General features: G+C 32.0%; 1 protein-coding gene across 10 annotated transcripts in view; it reads right to left on the reverse strand.

Annotated features, from left to right (window-relative positions):
* LOC132905979 (peripheral plasma membrane protein CASK) overlaps positions 1-18678 on the reverse strand; it is a 263638-nt gene that overhangs the window by 17290 nt on the left and 227670 nt on the right. For 6 of the 10 annotated variants that reach the window (XM_060957783.1, XM_060957780.1, XM_060957782.1 and 3 more), the window contains 3 exons: positions 18154-18345; positions 17303-17467; positions 15696-15770 (listed from right to left, as the gene is read on the reverse strand). In XM_060957783.1, the coding sequence (XP_060813766.1) occupies positions 15696-15770; positions 17303-17467; positions 18154-18345 (432 nt within the window). The remainder of the gene's footprint in view (positions 1-15695; positions 15771-17302; positions 17468-18153; positions 18346-18678) is intronic. The other 4 variants (XM_060957781.1, XM_060957784.1, XM_060957786.1 and 1 more) reach the window with 1 other exon arrangement.

An 18678-nucleotide genomic window follows, 5' to 3' on the forward strand; every position in this document is an offset into this window, starting at 1 on the left:
AAAAAAAAAAGAAAACGAAAAGAAAAGAAAAAACACCTACTGTTGGGATGTCGCGCGCGTCAACGCTTCCGAGATTCACGGTGCGCATTGCTGTGACACATGCAGTATTCCTTCTAGCTCTCCCCTCGAACTTGTCGAGCCGTGGAACTTCGTATAATCGATTTTGTTCGATTATACGAAAACGATCGAGCTCGTAGCTTCGCGACAGCCAAAAGCGTCGCCAAGATGCGAGCTGGAGAACCAAAGACTACGGTACTTTTCGTCGTTTCGTAGGAAAAATCGATTTTTCTTCATTACATCGTCGAGAGTTATCGAAACATTTTTTGGTTCAGCTTCTGTAAAAGTCTGTTGATCTGGCGATCGCTACAGATTTAAAGTTGAGAGACCACGACAAATAAAAAGTATCTCGACGTAGTAGTTGAGATTTATAATCGATTTTCCAGCAACGATCGAGCAATGTCCGTTTTGACAAGCGTCGAGCAACGTCACAGTTTACTCACGTTCGAAGCTACGATATTGGGCGGTTAGTCACGCTCTTTGCGGCTCATCTCCGCAAAGACTTTACAGTTACAATGCGGCCTGTTGAATAATCACTCGTTCAAACACGGTTTCTTTTTTTTTTTTTTAGACTGTACAAGTACTTCTAATGAGAAAAAAAAAAGATGAAAAAAGTGACAATGTCTACCATACACATATACTTCTATAGAAAAAAGAGGAAACATTAAACGGCTAGTGTATGTATGTACGTGAGACGGTGAAGCATAAAGATAGACAGACAATGAAGGCATTCTATAAAGACCAGTTTCATAAGAAAAATCATTTTCTATTTTCATATACACTTTATTCGTAATGAATCATCGCACTTCGTTGTATCACGCAAACTATTGAATATTATTCAAATAATAGTATATGAACATGAAACTGGTCTGTGAGGAACCATCGATGAGGGCAAGGAGTCTCAGGAGTTCAAGCCGCACTGTTCTAGAAAAGTCACTGCGAGTATGGCCTCGCCCGATCTCTTAACAACGTTCTCGAAGGATAGTGCACGGAGAAATGATGGTCGAATGGCTGCCGGCGTGCATCGGAAGCTATGTTCTACTTTAAAGAGAGCTAAAAAAAAAAAATGGATCAGGAAAGAATAGTTGACGAATGATAGGTAAATAATGGGGATACGGGAAGAAAGGGAACACGACAACTTCTACACAGTGACATAGCAGGTACTGCACTATCGACAACTCGTCTGGTGGACTGACTGCTGCTGACGCTGTTGAATTCTCTCTGCTTGATTTCCATTGGAACTGCACTCTACCATCGAGTGTCTGGCCAGAGGGTTCCTTATTAGGGTAACGGTATTCTTGGCCTTGCATCTCGTATGTGCGAATGCAAAGAAATAGGACGCGTACCATCAAGCAAAACATCGAACTATCTTAACACGTTTCACGCTGGTCACGTAGAATGTACATCTTTTTCATGTTAGTCTAGTTTAACCACTGATCACCTAAAAATACGCCTTTTCTAATTGGTATTCTTTTACAGTATATTCTTATAGCAATATTTTCTAAGAGTAATTTTGAATCAAAATACATTTTTATATTAGAGAGTTGAGAATCATAGTGGCGAAAGGCCATTACTATTTTTCATAAAAGAGTGTGTTTATCGTTATGAAAGATACATAAGTTATAATGTTAAAATTTAGTTCATATATTAATTGATTCTCAAACTAAGGGGATGATACTTCTAAAAATCGAAATTGGAGAATTTGCAGTTCCAATATATAAAATATATTTATTGGAGGGGAAAGGAAAGTATAGACTTTATATTAAAATTGTAAAAAAATTTGCGATTGTAGAAAGTGACGCGATTTCGATTGATTTTGAATTAATTTCAATCTGCTACGTAGCAGATATGTTTTTATATAATCGATGGCTAAATGAAAATATGAAAAAGATGTATGTACTTCTACATAATTGGCGTGAAATATGTTCAGAAATCGTGATATGAATTTCTTGCATCTCGACTCCACGAGGGATTCTAATTACTGGCGTGGAAATGACAAATATAGAGTGCTGTAGGTTTCGGACTAAAAGCTCCATTTACAAGGTAGATTAACACCGAGAAAGGCATATTTTACATTGTTCCAGATATTTTTCATTTCCAAGCCAAATTCGATGTATAGATTTTAATAGCGAAAATTTTCATCACTGATCCAACGTTCGTAATTTCGTTCACTGTTCCTTTGCGGTACGTCCCTTCGGGTTGCTATCGTTCAGAGGTTCAAGCTGTACATACGTAAGATAATAATGTTGACGCGATGGATGAGGAGAATAGGCTAAAGACACAGAGACGTAACAGTTACCTAATTTGGTCCACGCATACTGCAACAATTTGTGTGGGATTGGCAATTTACAAAGGATCGTAAGTTAATGTGTAGAACAGGAAACTTTTAACGAGCTTACGGCATCGAATGATTCGTAAAATTCAAATTTGTATATAGCGATCGAATTAACGAAAGGAAAAATTAATATAAAATAATAAATGCTTTAGCAGTATCGAACTCTAAAAATAAATCTCTCAATTTTTCACTTTCCTTCTTTCATCTCGATTGGCAGGTCCTTCTCACCGTCTTGTCAGATCTTCGATTATAATGGCGAACGTATAAATAGGGAAATTATCACTCGTAAAATCAACTAATTGCATCGTGAAAAAATTCATTTTCCCCTTCGTCTACAATATAGGAGTTACAAAAATTTTCTTGTATTTTGGAAAATTATAAACGTAGAATGTAGAATGTAAAATATAAAATACAGACTAAAAGAAAATACAATTTCAAATTTCTATGTTTAAATAAAAAAAATGTTAAATTAAGTTGAACTGCTCTATTTATATGCTCGCTATCGTAAATAAAATCTTAGATCTAAGAGATATTGCCGTAATCCGTAGTAATAACCATGGACAATAGATCGGTGCACAGGGAGAACAACACGAGTAATCATAAATTTCAGGTAATAATATATATATATGTGCGAGAGGGATCGGAGTCCGCGCACAGTGGTCGTCGTCTATATACATCTACGACAAACAGAGAGAAGAGAAATCACGTTGGAGGTGACGTGCGACGAATCATGATGTTCCAGCAGTTCGTGCTTTATTATATCTTCGTACAATGCACCGCCGCAATAATACCGCTGTTCGTTTTGTCGCCGCCGATGACGGGTCTCTGCTTTCGCGTCCGACACTATACGTAACAGAGAAAGATCACTTCCCAGATACAACGTGTGGTACAATTCGTTTTCTTATCGTTAACACGAGAGAAAGATGCCCACCGGTACAAACGACCAGGGACACTTACGTTTTTTTTTTTTTGCGCTATGCCAGCTGAATGAGGTCCACCGTTGATATTGGTATCACTGGGACTCAGAGACTGACACAGACTTAAGCGTATTACAAGCGGGTATATGCATGGATCGTTAGGGGTTTCGTAAAAATACAGATCGATATTGTAAGCGCGATTGCTTAAAAACTGCGGCTTGGTTAAATGTGAGTAATATGTTGCTGCACAAAACAGGAACGATTAAGTATTAGAAAGTAGTTACGATTCGTTTCGAACACCGAACGTCGCTTTTCTTTCTTGTGTCTCGCTATTGTAATTTGTGAAATAATTACATATATCTTTAAACAGCTTAGATTAAAAATTAAATTTTATTAAATCAATTTAAAAATTATTTTGAATAGATTTGGTTACTAGCATGAAGAATTTATAAGTCGAATAATTGAAAAATAAAGTTGGTGATCAATTTGAGTATTTGAACGTTTGCCTGTTTTGTGCTGGTCCATTTAGTATGATCGGAACGACATAATAATCGAGATAAATCTTACATAATAGAATCCATTACATTAGCAGGTTTTACTTACACATGTAATAATCGATAAACTTTCGAATTTCGTGTAACATTTATATATGTATGTATATGTATATATAGTACTTTTCGACACAATTTACAATGCTTTACAAAATCTATCTCAATCAAGCCGTCTGTACACATGTAGATGACATGGCCTCACCTCGTGGTGATATTGCAATCTCTTCATGTTGGATAATGAAACAGGATCGCTGGATCAAACATCGAAACGACATAGAGCTATATACATGTACAAACTATGTACAAAAATCGAGACATAAAACATCACGCTTGTAGCCGCGAAATTAGGATTTTAATCGTACTGTCTGTCGAGGGAACGTCGATAAATAACAAAATTCCAATACTCTTTTTTTTTGAAGGCCCGACTAGTTCGTTATGGAATTCGGCAAATATCAGGCAATTTTTGGTTCTAATCTACATTCTTTAAATTTGCGAAAGGTAAAAGGGTTTCGGAAATATAACGAAAAAAAAAAAAAAAAAAAGAAAAAGAATGAAAAGGATATTGCAAGCAAGAATATTTATATTGGGTGTGTAGGAATACTTTTTATGGATTATAAAAGAGATCTCGATCTTGGACACAATACTTGATTTATATTATATGTTAAACATTTAGTTTATATATTTAAAATTGAATAATTCACTGAATAATAAAATACCATAGTTAATATTGTTTGATTCAATGATGTTCACATTTTGAGCTATAGTCTGTATGTTTGAAGATACGAGTAGCAAATAATATAAGAAATATTTTTGAAGATAAAAATACATTGTAGTATTACCTCTACTTTTTTAAAGGTAACATTATTGAACATATTCGACGTATAAATCATCGAATTTAGAATAAGAAAATATTATCTTTAACCAATGAAGAGCAATAAATTTTATAATAAACGTCTAATTTTTTACGAACAATCTTTCAACGCATCTTATCGCCAAAAAATGAAAATTCACCTAACATTCGTATCGAATTCCGTCGCGAACCAGCGAGGTGTAAGAAACATAAGAATTCACAAATTATCTAAGTTCTCCTAAAAGGCAATGATTTCGCGTTATATTTATTTCATGCTTGTGTAAACTAAAATTAAAAGGAAATTAAATGAATTGCAATTCGCGTGACAATCGATCAAGAAACTATTGTCTGAATCATCGGATCACGTAAATGATCTGTATTGATGCGTTCCGTTCTTCAGGTACGAGAAATGTAGGAGCTTTTACATTACAATAATTTGTTTACAGCAAATCGTCGTTATTGTTGTTCGCAAAACTGATCGAATCCCCTGAGATTGTGTTAAAATGCAAATTTACGAAACTTAAATCGGTGCGGATTAAACGTAAAACTCATTGTAAGATTGGCTACCCTCAGCTGCATGTTTAGAGATGTTTGCACATTCAATGACATTCATTTGGATATTTCTAAGTAAGGAGAATCCGCTCGTGTTGAGGATGCGAGATGATTATGATTGAAACGCGTGTTGCCATGACTTCAGGTATAACAATGATGTTTCTACGATACTCGCGTGTTTATACCAAGAAAAAATCAAATCGCACTACTTGCACGGATCGGTGATTGATCATCAGATGACCCGCAATTTGTCAAATTTATTTCAGTAAAATTTGATTTATTTTATCACCAGGTTCGTATCTATCAATGCTTCCAACTTTTTTCTATTTTATTCTATTGTATTCTAATTTACGACTTCCAAAGTTTCACTGATAATATTAATTCAATTGTGCAAGCTAGTTCAAAAGTAGCTATATTTCGAAGTTGAAGGATTAAGCTACTTTTCATTTTTATATTCCACCATGTTAATTTTATACGATTAGTTCACTAGCTTGATATTGAAATTTATTTCGAGCATATATGGCATTGTTAACTTCAAACATATTAAAATATTGCAATTTGTATGATCTTTAGTTTCTGCATTATAATCGTCGGTATAAAATTGTACTATACATATATTGTACGATTGGCATATACACATTTCCTCCGAATTACATACATAGCTTTATCAATCAAATTTCAGAATTTCTAAATTTCCAGATAATCCCAGAATTTTTACTTTTTCCACTTTAAACTTCAGAATAACTATTTGCGAAATTACATATCCTTATATATGATATTCCTATGTGTCATTTTTTTCAATTGCAGCTTTTTCAATAAGAGAAGTCATTAACTAGCTAATGCTTAATTTTACTCAAGAAATATTTTATAAATGGTGTAGAAATTCTCTCTTGCTTGGATCTGAAACTTGCAGCTGTTCGATCCATAGCTACATAAATTAACGATTTAAAAAGAAAGGTTTCTGCCATATAAATCAATTCAATCACCGATTCGAGAATGCATCGCGTCGTGCAGGAAATGAAAATGATCGGGAGTGTTCAAATGTAATTCGCGCGATCGAATAAAATCGTTCGAACGATCAAGATCGAGAGAAATCGCACAGTATGAATTAATTAAAATCATGATGCAAGAAAACTATAGTATATAATATATACCGGTCAGAAAGGAAAGCTTTCAACGTTTGCAAAGATATCCTTCATGCAGGTGAGGGTATAATGAGGGGTGTAACAAAAGCTTCTTTACGACAAAAAACAACAAACAACATTCCAACACATGTTGTAACGAAAGGTGCATTCCTTACGAAACTTGTCCGCAATAATATTACTGTCTACCAGAACGAATGTGATCAACCCGACGTTATGGAATAAGAGACAAAATAAAAACAGAGAGAGGAAAAGATATAAAGACAGACAGAAAGAATAATAAAGATAAAGACGAGAAGAGAAAATATTACTGAAACAGAAAACAGAATGAGAAGGAGTAGAGGCAGATTGTCCCACTTTACTTGACTAATTTCATTTTAAATTATTTAGCCTCTACATTTAGAAGAACAATGAATAATCATTTGGGTAAATTTTATGTTAGTCGAAGAGAAATAAATGATGTTATTTAAAATTGTGTAATCAGTGATGTATAGATTTGCTTATAAGAGATTCGACGTTCGATAGCTTTCGAAATAAGTACTCAAAAAATTAAAATTTCAAAGAAACGTTTCATGCTCCTCTTTTTAATCCATTAGATCACGTACTGCGATAATTACGCAACTTTAATACTGTTTCGGAAATATATCCCTTGAATGAGAGCAGTGATAAAGGTATTTAGGATGATCACGTGAAATGGAACGCACCGGTAAATACGTAGAGATAGAGAACAGAGAGAACGAGAGAAATATATAGAAGGGATCGAAAGAGAGAAACATGCAAACGCGCCGTGGACTCGAAAGCGCCGACCAAAGCGTTTTGTTACACCGCTCGACTATTGAACTTTGCCTTCTTTTCGCCTGTTTTCGTCTGCGTTTCTATTCATCATTGCTTTCTGCTCTTCTTCTTCCTCGTTTTTCTTTTTTTTTCATTTCGAATTTCACAGGTACGGATTGCGGGATCGCACTTAATTATCTTCTATCAGTGAAAATGGGACTCGTCCCTGTTTCGTCGTTTCGTTGCTTTGCACGTGAATATATGTAATCACGAAACGAAACAAGGCGCAAAATTCGGAATTCGTCGGCCGCGATTCAGGACTCTGCGTCCATGTTGAAATACCGACACGCTCGTATCAAACTGCCTCAACGTTATCTCTATATGGTGCCCACGAATCGTCGACTCATGGTCAGTTATGAGACAGACAACGAGCTAAGAATTATCTACTGTATCTACGTTCACGAATTTTCTGTCTGCACATCTATGTATGCGTTCTGTGTATCTTCCTCAACAGGGCGAGACGTATTTCGTGATACTTTTTTCAAACAGTGATTTTTCTGTGATAAAATAAGTCGAAAATGTGGAACAATAATGTTTCTGGGAACATCGATAAGCAAATCTTCGATAAGTTCTTGTTCGGACGATCAACGTTAACCTTGCTGTTTTAAAGTGACTTATCTAGAATTTTTCAGTCTTCAATATACAAATATAAGTGCTAAAGTGATAAAGTTCACTTTTTGTCAATTTTTTAGTTCTCAATTTTGATACACACGTGATTTGAGAAACAAATAACTTACTTATTATAAGTAAATTTATTTATTCTTATAAGATGATATAAATAATAATAAATTCTAGGATAAATCTAGAAAGTTGTGTTTCTAATATAATCAGTTTTCTGTATTTTTTAATTCGCGAAGTCGATCGATGTGATTTCTGAATGATTAATATGTTGAAATATTTGCAATTCCCTGTGTGTTTGAAATCTTTTAAGCGAAGTTATATTATACAGGCTGCTGTGAAATAATCACGAAATATTTTAAATTAAATGAAAAGGGACAGAGATGACGCAATGAAAATAAAGCCCTAGTTTTGTTTTTAAATACGATATTTTTTCAGGTAGATAAGTCATTTTAATTGAGGAAGGCAATATTGCTATATTTTGACTAAATTGGATGTGTTGTTTAAAGAAGTAATTTGTTACAGCTTCGTGTACTAAAAATGGAACTGCTTCGGTAAGCAATAAATATCGACGCTTCAAGATGTATTGCATTATTTATTGTCTAATCAAAGCTACCATTAAGCTTGGAAAAGTGTGTCAGACTACTACTTTGTTAAATGCAACTCATTGCTCGTTTATTAGAACGAAATATGATGATACTTTGCGGAGAAGATTGATAAAAATGATCCAACAAAAGTCGCTTTTTTAAAAAAGAAATTTCACGTAAATAAAAAGTTTCATACACTTTCTACTTATTTTCAGGAAAATCACACTTTGTATACGTATATGATGAATCACGTCGCCCCCTGTTTGCGCAGTTATTCTACGATAAATCATCGGTTTATTTGGTGCCACAGTTTTCTTGGTGTTCTTCGAGATTGCAGCATTTACCGACAACTTGTAGAAATTTAATTCTTACGAAATTTAAATCTTGTTTATTTTAAATTTTTAATAACGATATGAAATGAAATGAAAATGAGAGCATTAAATTTAACAAATCTGGTAGATATAAAGAAATAAACATTAATAGTGATAAGTCTCAGCTCTTTTCTTTTGTATCAAATCAATTTAAATAGATAAATAAATGAAATATTTATTAATAATTATGAATTTAAATTTTTATCAAAAATTCTGAACAATTTAATTCCTCTTATATTTATGCTAAATGTAATTAATTGTTCGCACAATAATTAACAAAATTTTTTTGTACAAATTACGTTCTCGAAATTATCGATAAATGTTACAAATTTGAAACGAAACTAAGAAAACCATGAGATATTTGAATATGAGATTTAGCGTAGAATAACTTGCGAGATAAGGTATGTTATGCGATGCTGGGTATTACTTCTATCAAGCTCATATTTTTCAACATTTTCCAGAAATTTTAATTATATCGTCTCTATACGTGGAAAACAAACTCTACATTAAAAAATAATATAAAATTTCACGGGCATAGTTTCACATTCATTTGTGAATGTGGTTGTGTGGTATAATTACCTCGTAAATTGTTTGTATTAGGTTCGAAAAAATGTATAGTCGAAACAAGCATTACAATGCATTTTAAAACAAATATACACAAGGACTAAATAATTATTATAAACGATCAGAAATATTTCAAAAGTATGTAATCATATGCTTTGTATATTTAATACTTCGACACTCACTCAGACTAGTTAACAATTAATATTGTCTGCACTGTGACGTATAATAAATATCCATCTACCCAGAATCGACATTGAGTTATAGTCAAACTTTTAAGAGAAGAGGAAAGTTCGTCTTTCCCTTACATATTTTTTCATCGCAAAATTACTTTCCTCCGTACTCTATTTGAAATGAAGCAGTTAAATAACAAATGTATAAATACTGTATACATACATACGTAAGTATATGTATATTTGAAGCAGAAAAGGGAAGGGAAAATATTCGTGTTTATGTGTATGTGTATATATGTATGTTCAAAATCCTGCGCTATAATATGTATATTATATGTATATCGAATTATATATCTCTAATTTCTAATTGCGCAAAACAAGGATGAACGTAGTAATCAAAGGTTTTAGTTAAAAAATCACATGTAAGCTGAAATCGAATGGCATTTCATGTTTGCGAGAAAAATCCCTTCTAATTTCGCGAAATACTATTCTACCAACTGATAAATTCACGATTTTGCATGTATGTGCTATTCCAATATAGCTGAATAGCATAGATAACGCGTAATTTTGCAGATCGATAATCACGACGTGATTAATCGAAAGCAGCATGGGAAATTCATAGTAGCAAAGTATGTTTCACTTTGCGTTAAACCTAATCATCACAAAGATAAATCACGTGAGAAAATAAATTACTCAACGATATATCGAATCGTAAAAGTTTGAATCTCTGTTGATGAGAGGTCATTGGGTACTGAAATAACATCTATCTATATTAAGCTGAAAAGTGAATATTTCTTGTTTTCGTACATTTGACGGTTCACATATAGAGAAAGAAACCGGAACTCAAATTATTGAACGAAGCATATCAAACAATTTGCGAAACGTGATAAATTAATATTATTTGATAATGTGAATAAGTATTATGATCATTTTAAATTAAAATTTCTCTCTCCGATATGTGAAACGGTAAATCAAGCTCGCTATAAAAAATTGATCGAATGTGTAATGGATTTAAGTGTTTTTTGTGTTGAAATAATATTTTGAAAATAGATAATGTAATAAGTGTATATGTTTATGTGTGTTTATCTGTATGCCTTTAAGGAAATCAGTGAAAACCTCCGTTTAGCAGCTTCACTGAATAATTCATTCAGTTTACGCTCGCACGTCAAAGTGAATTTAGTTTGGACAAGCACATTTGCAATGGTGGACGAAAATTACGCTATTTTCTAGTGGAAGCGACAGTTGGTATAGAAAGAACATTGTACCTATTCAAGCCCGTTTTTTTCATAGTTCGTTAGCAGATGACTGAAAACCTCATTTGTAGAGGGAAAAATGGCTCAATTAAATCCTAGTTAGCTTCATTAAAAAAATCTGCATCTTGCTTGCTGCTTCCAGCGCACCGTTCATAATGAATTTATAACGTTATCTCGTACTCCGTATTAGATACCTCATTTTAATATTAATTTCACTCTATATGTGTGAAGTAGAGTTACTATATGTATATATATTGATTTCATAAACGTAATTTCCTAATATGAGATTATTCTCGTACTTTTCCAGTTTATTAGAGACAAAATTCAAAAATTTCATTAGTTTCGAACATACAATTTCATAAAAATTAGTTTGGAAATTAATTAATGAAAAAGTTAATGAAAAAAAATGTATTTTCGTCTAGGTATAAAATTTTAATAAAACTATTGTTTTTAGAATACTTGTTAAAATATGAATTATCTGTCAATGTAATATATCGTTTAATTAAAAGGGGGAAATAGATGATAATTTAATTTTAATATAATTACGATATATCTCATTTTGGATAGTAATGTTATATATTACAAAGAATTCGCGAAAGTATCAGATACCATTTCAGATATCTACATTTAATAACTTGCGCGTAAAAAAACTTTGGAGATATCAAAATTGAACAGCAATCTTTTGCGTTAAACCTCCGCATTTGACCCAGTTTCGATTCTTTTAGCAATTCAATTTCCAGTACATTGAAATTCGATGAAATTCTATCATTTCTTAATGGCTATTGGTTCATGAAATTCACATTTATTGTTCTACTCTTTGAATTTTACTTAAGTATAGAGCGTTAATGTCTATGAATTTCTAACGTCAACGAAAGTATTAGGCGAAACCATAAGTAATTTCCAATTAACTTATCTCACAGTCAACTAATGCATCGATTATTCGTTAGTATAATACAGTTATTATTAAAAAAAAAGAAAAAAACGAAAAGAAATTAATTCACATAAAGTAGACAAAATTATGATACAAACGTTATGTAATACTATAGTTTCCATATTCTAATGCGAACTAGATATTAAGTCATTATCAAAACTATTGGACGGACGAATATTTTTAGAAAGGATTGACTTTATTTTCAAATATCATTAAAAAGCTATTTTACCCTGCTTGCAAACATTTTTAGAAAAATGAGTCGGTTTGCTTATCTTAAATGCTTGCTATGTCTATATTGTAGCAAAAGAATTTAATGAGTGCGGATTGGAAAAATACATTTCCATTGATGACATTGGAAATTACTTGATAGTTCACCTAACTCAAGAGACAACTTTATTAACAATATTCTGAAAATAATAAAAGGAAATGTTATATATATATATAAATTTTGTTTAAGTCGAAGAACAAAATTAGCCGATTGTAATGTTCAGGTACGAATATATAGAGATTATATTGAAACTTTATAATGAAAGATATATTAGAAGTTATATATGCACATGTATATATATATAAACTTTTCTCCTTACTTTCGAGAACTATGATTCTACATTTTAATACTTTCCATATATTGAGAAATATTTTGCAGTTACATCGCTACATCTACATATAAATTATGTTTTTCTAATCGATTCACTTTTCGTAGAATCTAGGTTTATCAAGCAACTAGATATTCACGTAAACTATTATGTAGATACCATTATTCAACGTAACCTACACTTTAATTCCTAACATGTTGTATACAACACGCGATATCAGAATATACGTAAAAATCGCACTAATTAAAAAGAAAATATCGTTTTCAGTAACTCATACTTAATTACGCCAATTTATATGTAAAGTAGAGACATATTTATTAGTTTAGTCATTCTGAATAAATTTGCCCCTTAACTTTGACAACGAAATGAAAATATTTAATATCACATGAAGAATGTATGTAAACAATTCAATTTAGTAAAATAATAGAAGAAATGTTTGTAACGACGTATAATTAAAATTGTATAATTAATCAGATCCTGCAGAATGTAAATAAAAATTCCTTAAGCTACTTTTTAAATTGTAATTTCATAAATAATCTCATTTATTTGTTTATTTTTTTTTTAGAAGCTTAAATACCGACATAAACTATAGAAAACTATCTCAAATTCTAAGTTAATATCAATGTTCCTGATCTTTGGTATCTGTGTTTCAAAAAACACTCGAATTAATTTCAATTTCTTTCTTATAGAAATATGTAATACTATTAGCTGATAAGCATCGATGGGCTATACTTTTATTTTTTGATCACAACTATTTATTTTCACGATAAAGTGTCCAATCTACGTTTGAAACGTATAGAATTAAACGCAATGATTTCAAGAAGTGAAATTGCAATCAGAATTTCAATTCAGAACGCAAAGTTAATGCTCATAGCTTTAACGCTTCGCAGAAGCTCTCTAGTTGTTTAACTGCGTAACACCAGATGTATTCCACGTGGAATCAAAACACGACGGATGCGAGTACACAAGGTACACCGTAATCCACTATACGAATCGCCTCTTTCCGCGTTTATCCTTTCGTGAAACTTGGTGTGTAACTATGTATAAACTAGCGACTACCGGAGGAACTTCCCAAGTTCCATTGTAATTCTATTCAAATCATGCTCGATCTTCTACAGAAAATTAAACACGTGATACGAGACTAAATACAAAAAGGAAACTTTAGCTGTTCGCTTTAGCGATAAATAGTGATTAGAAGGTTTTAAATAATATTAAAACACTTATGAAAATTATTCTTTTAAATGGCACTGAAAATAACTAGACAATTTTTAATCATAATGTAATTAAAATATCCACGAATATTATTCGTTTTTATATAATATTAAAACACTGTAAAATACAAATCTTGCGTTTGTAGAAGTACGTATTATGAATAAACTTAGGATAAGTAACAAAAAGAGAATAAAATTTGACTAGAAATAATTTGTACCAAATTCGAGCGCTTTCAGTAATAAACTTCTCAAAATTATCTTCAGCCGTGCTTTAAGATGGAATTCCTTATTTAATTTCAAGTTATATTGCATCCTCTTATTTAACGACACCCTATATAGGTGAACTGCAGGCTATCAAACTGTATAACTAAATATCAGACAATTAATTTCTATGATCACAGTGACACGAGATGAAACAGTTATTTACGGTAACATAGTTTATAAAGCGACAAGTGTGTGTACCTATAGAAACTACGTGTACCTGTCTTTTAAATGAGTTTAATTATCGCGCAGGCTGTGAACTATATCTACGATTTAATTTTCGTACTGTTAGCAGACATAAAATTAATATTATCTAGTAAGTCGAAAGTATGTAGGTGAAAACATGAGTTCATATCAACTTTAAATTTTTTAATTAAGCTATATGTATGCCGTGCTCCCGAAATATGTAATCAACTAAACTAAAGTAATTGTACATCTACATCTGATTAACATTCAACGTTAAGATAGCAAGACAAAAATTAATAGCAAGATAAATGTTAAATGACAAGGACTTGTTGGCACTGCGTCACGTAATGACGATATAATCTTTCTTTAACAAATGAAAGAACTATAGAATTTTTTATGAATATGTAACAAAAGTGTAAAACCGAAGCACGCTTCAATAATCTGGTTTTCAATATTCCTTGGACATTTCAATATACCTACGACAATTTTACATAATCTGACAATTAATTTATTTGAAATTTTATATTTGGTAATTAGTGACGTTATATAGCTATCCACAATCACGCTTGTTTTATGAGTATTGTTTCATGTAGTCTGGTAATAAACGTTTATCGTAACAATTCGTTAATAAAAATCTATAAATCTCACTCGTCTCTAACTTCTTTAACGTACGATTATATTGATAGAAGTGTTTCTCTATATAATCAAATCTAAAGTAAATAAAATAATTTCTCAATAGATATACAGACACAAAAACAAACTATACAACATTATCTATACTATCTTAAAATTGAAATATTAGTTTCTTGTACATAAACTATTTAGTTTCACAAGTAAATAAAATCTTTCAACAAATATATAAAAACTGGATCCATTCATGTATTTTACACAAAAGGAACTAATTCTATGTACTATTACGGTATTCATTAGTACAATCATAAAAATTATAATTTTGTTTCACAATAATTAAAGTTTATTAAATTTGATGGTTCATATTTCGATTAATATTATTTTGAATAAAGTTAAACGTTAGATTTCAGAATTTTGTGATGTTTCAGAAATATAATTTCACGTGAAAGAGCTAATACATGAAAGCCCAAGGAACATAGCAACAATATTCACATAAGAAACAGCAACATGAATGACAGAACTATACTAACAATCCTTCACTCACCATCAAAGAATCTGAAGATACAAACTCAACGAATATTAATTTCATTGTCAATATATTAATTACCTATTAATATCTTAAATATCGTTATTTAACCTACTTACGCGTTATAAGAAAATACTTTGATATTTTCCAAGCGATTGTAATCGAAAGCCAGATTGATCGTTAGAGAAGACCAATTGAACGAAATCGAACTGGGAACTATTTCTAGTTGAACTGGCGCTAATAAAACTATAAGAATATGCCGGATCAACTTATCGAAGACTCTTCATGTTTAGGATTTTCGCGACCTGAGAGCCGATAATGGGTTGAGCCGTCGTTTAGGCGTGCTATCGGTTGACGAGGAACCGCTTTTGTTTTTAGAAGACTTAGATTTATTTTTCTCCTTGCTATTGGTGGTCGAGGAGGTTTTCACTGATTTGCCGGATTTGCTCGCGGCAGTGGCCGAGCCGGTACTCGTCGACACTGCCGCGGCCACGGGTTTATTTGCTGTACTTGGGCTTTGGGATTGGGTTTGGATTTGGGTTTTAGGGCTTACTTGTACCTCACAGGGGGGTGGTGCGCTCCTATAAGACGGCACGATTTTGAAGGTCACCGAACCTCGTGCTTCTCGCTGCAACAGAAAGCAGAGTTGTTAAAGTAATAGTTTCGTGAATAGGTCGTTCATGTTACAGCGCATTTAGACACGCCATACACGTGTTTAAGTACGTGACATAATTGAGGTAGGTTGTATCCGCGGTTTATCGAAAACACTAAAAGATTGCACACTAAAAATAAAAAAACAAATGGTTTTTTTAATGGATTCAGTTTTTCAAAAAATTTGTACGAATATTCTTTTGATACCTTATTTCTTGTTTAAATTAAATGGTATAGAGAATACTGCGATACATAAACATCATCTTCAGAATTTTTATGTATACCGTTCTATATAAATCACAGGGAATTCCGGATACATTTCGGTTTATTGTTGCATTTATTGTCAGGTTTTCGAAACTGACAATAAATCTGACGTGCATATCAAAATGATGGAAGATTTTATTGGTCGTATAAGAGATCGAAAATCAAAAGACATTTCATGGATATCGGTCAGCTTGTATAATTCGCTGTATGTGGATTGTTGTCGACTCGTCAATATTGTCTCACAATTGTCTCTTTCTTTTCGAGGACAACTATTATAATAGTATATTTCCATAGTCGTTAAAAAGAAATATTAATTCATTATAGTTGTAATAGCTTTTGATCTATAGTATTTAAAGTCCATGTTAACCACACATTTTTCCTTATTTTCAATATTTTACTTGCGTATACTATTTTTATATCTTGCTGATAATTTACTCCTGTTTCATAGTACAAAATGTTTCCGTCGTTGATATTACGATGGAAATCGCTATTGAAAAAAATAGTATTAGCTGTTCGAAAATGTGGCAGAGCCATTCAATACTAGAGAAGGAAATGATGTTAAAAATCCCACAAATTTATGACGGTCATTGACATTCGAACGTCACACGTTGCGTGATGTATGAATATCAGGTCGTAAAGCATCTACTAATTGAACACTGGAGAGACTTTGATCTATGAAAGTGCTTGTACATTGATTTTTCAAGTTTTCCGTAAAAGTACCATTTTGTTTCTTGATATCAATCTATCTTGATGAACATTTTGCATGTTAATAAATTAGAGTAAGGTGTTTTGAAGAGAATTGGACTTTTCAACATTTTATTGTCGTGATTAATAATTATGAGCTGTTGTAGACAGCCGATCAATTAAAAATGTTATTTCTTTATAATGACGAATATAAATAATATGTTGGAATAATATATTGAAATCACAAGATAAAAGGAATATTAATGTTTGTACATTTATTATCATAAAATGTATACCTGCAATTACGGAAATAATACGTTTACGAAATTAATTCGTTTTGTTAGATATTTGTCGAAACACGAGATATAGCCTACTTCAATTATGCGACTCAGTCTGCACAGAATTACTTAAACAAACAAAATTGAAGAATTTTCAAATATGTGATGTGTTTGTGAAATTAAATAAAACATAATTTATATAAATTTTAATACTAATTTTAATCTTAATTTTAATTTTATGAATTCATCGAAATTTGTGATTTATAGTTCGTATTGTACTCACGAGTATCTTTTGCAAGGCATTGACAGATTGATTAGCCACCGGTATTCCATTAATTTCTCTGATCTCATCACCCACATGAAGAGTTGCTTGTCTGTGTATCATACCACCGTGCATAATTCTTGCTACCACGCATTTTCCATCTTCGTTCATTTTTAAAGTAATTCCCTGCAAGCAAAATAAATAACGGTGCGTTTTCATCGTGCTTTTTTTGCATATCAATGTACATACATTCTAGTCATGAAAGACTAGCAAAGTATAAAGTATATGAATATCAATGTAATCTTTTAATGGAAAAAGTAACGAGGTTCTTGAATGAAAGGGTCAAATTCAAAATATTAAGCCATGCATAATTTCATATTACATCTCAAAAGAATTTGATTGACGAAAAAAATGAATTAAACAAAATTGGAAAAATATTCATTAAATGATGTCTCTATCTCCATCATATTGAACAAAATAAATTGCAGAAAAATACAGCTTGGGAAGCATTGAAAAATTTGATAAAATTTCCATATACTAAAGTTATTAAAATATTCAAAATTTACTCGCGTGATGAAATTTATTTAATAAAATCAACGTATAGTAACTCTGCATGATATGTTGTAGTTAAAATAATATTCTATGTAGATTCCAGTTGTTATAATTATATTCATAAAAATATAAATTTTCAAAAGTCAACGATCTATTTATTATACGTGTTGCGACTATGAATTATTCGCTGATAATACTCTTTCATAATTTCACGTCAAAAGCTTCTCATTAAAAGAAAGGCAAAATTTATGGAATTAGCTAATAAGTTAAATGTATAGTATAGCATAATAATATACTATCGTATTATATTATTATCTTACCATCGGTTCATCGGTGTTCTTCTGGAATTGGACCAGTCTGACGCGTGTTACATTCTCGAGGTCCAAATCACCATTTTGACCCTCGAGATCATCACCTCCGTTTAGATAGGGAAGAAGAGGTGGCGGTGTAACTCTGGTCGCTTCTTCGCCATAAACTTCATGTCCCGCTACGTCATGTGCTTGCAAAAGCGCCTGAAACAGAAGATCAAACGAGGGGAAATTAAACACCAGTCAAATATCGGTTGCTATAGAACTGAGCGAAATAAAACAACTGGTAGTCACGCTATTTTGGTATCATAGACGCAATATTGCGTAGCCCCTGAATAGACGGCTGTCCGTAAACACACAAATACCTTTGTTTTTCGTGTTCACAAAATTTCGGGATATTGCAGTCTACCGTCACGCTTTTTTCGCCTATACGAAGCAGATAAGGGTGAAGAGTTTATTTTATTGATCGTCAGTGAACATTGGTACTTGAAAGGAAATAATAAAAGGAGGTTTCGAACTTTAGTACATGGAATTTAA

Source organism: Bombus pascuorum, chromosome 4 (genome assembly GCF_905332965.1).
Source record: "Bombus pascuorum chromosome 4, iyBomPasc1.1, whole genome shotgun sequence".
Taxonomy (NCBI): Eukaryota; Metazoa; Arthropoda; class Insecta; order Hymenoptera; family Apidae; genus Bombus; species Bombus pascuorum.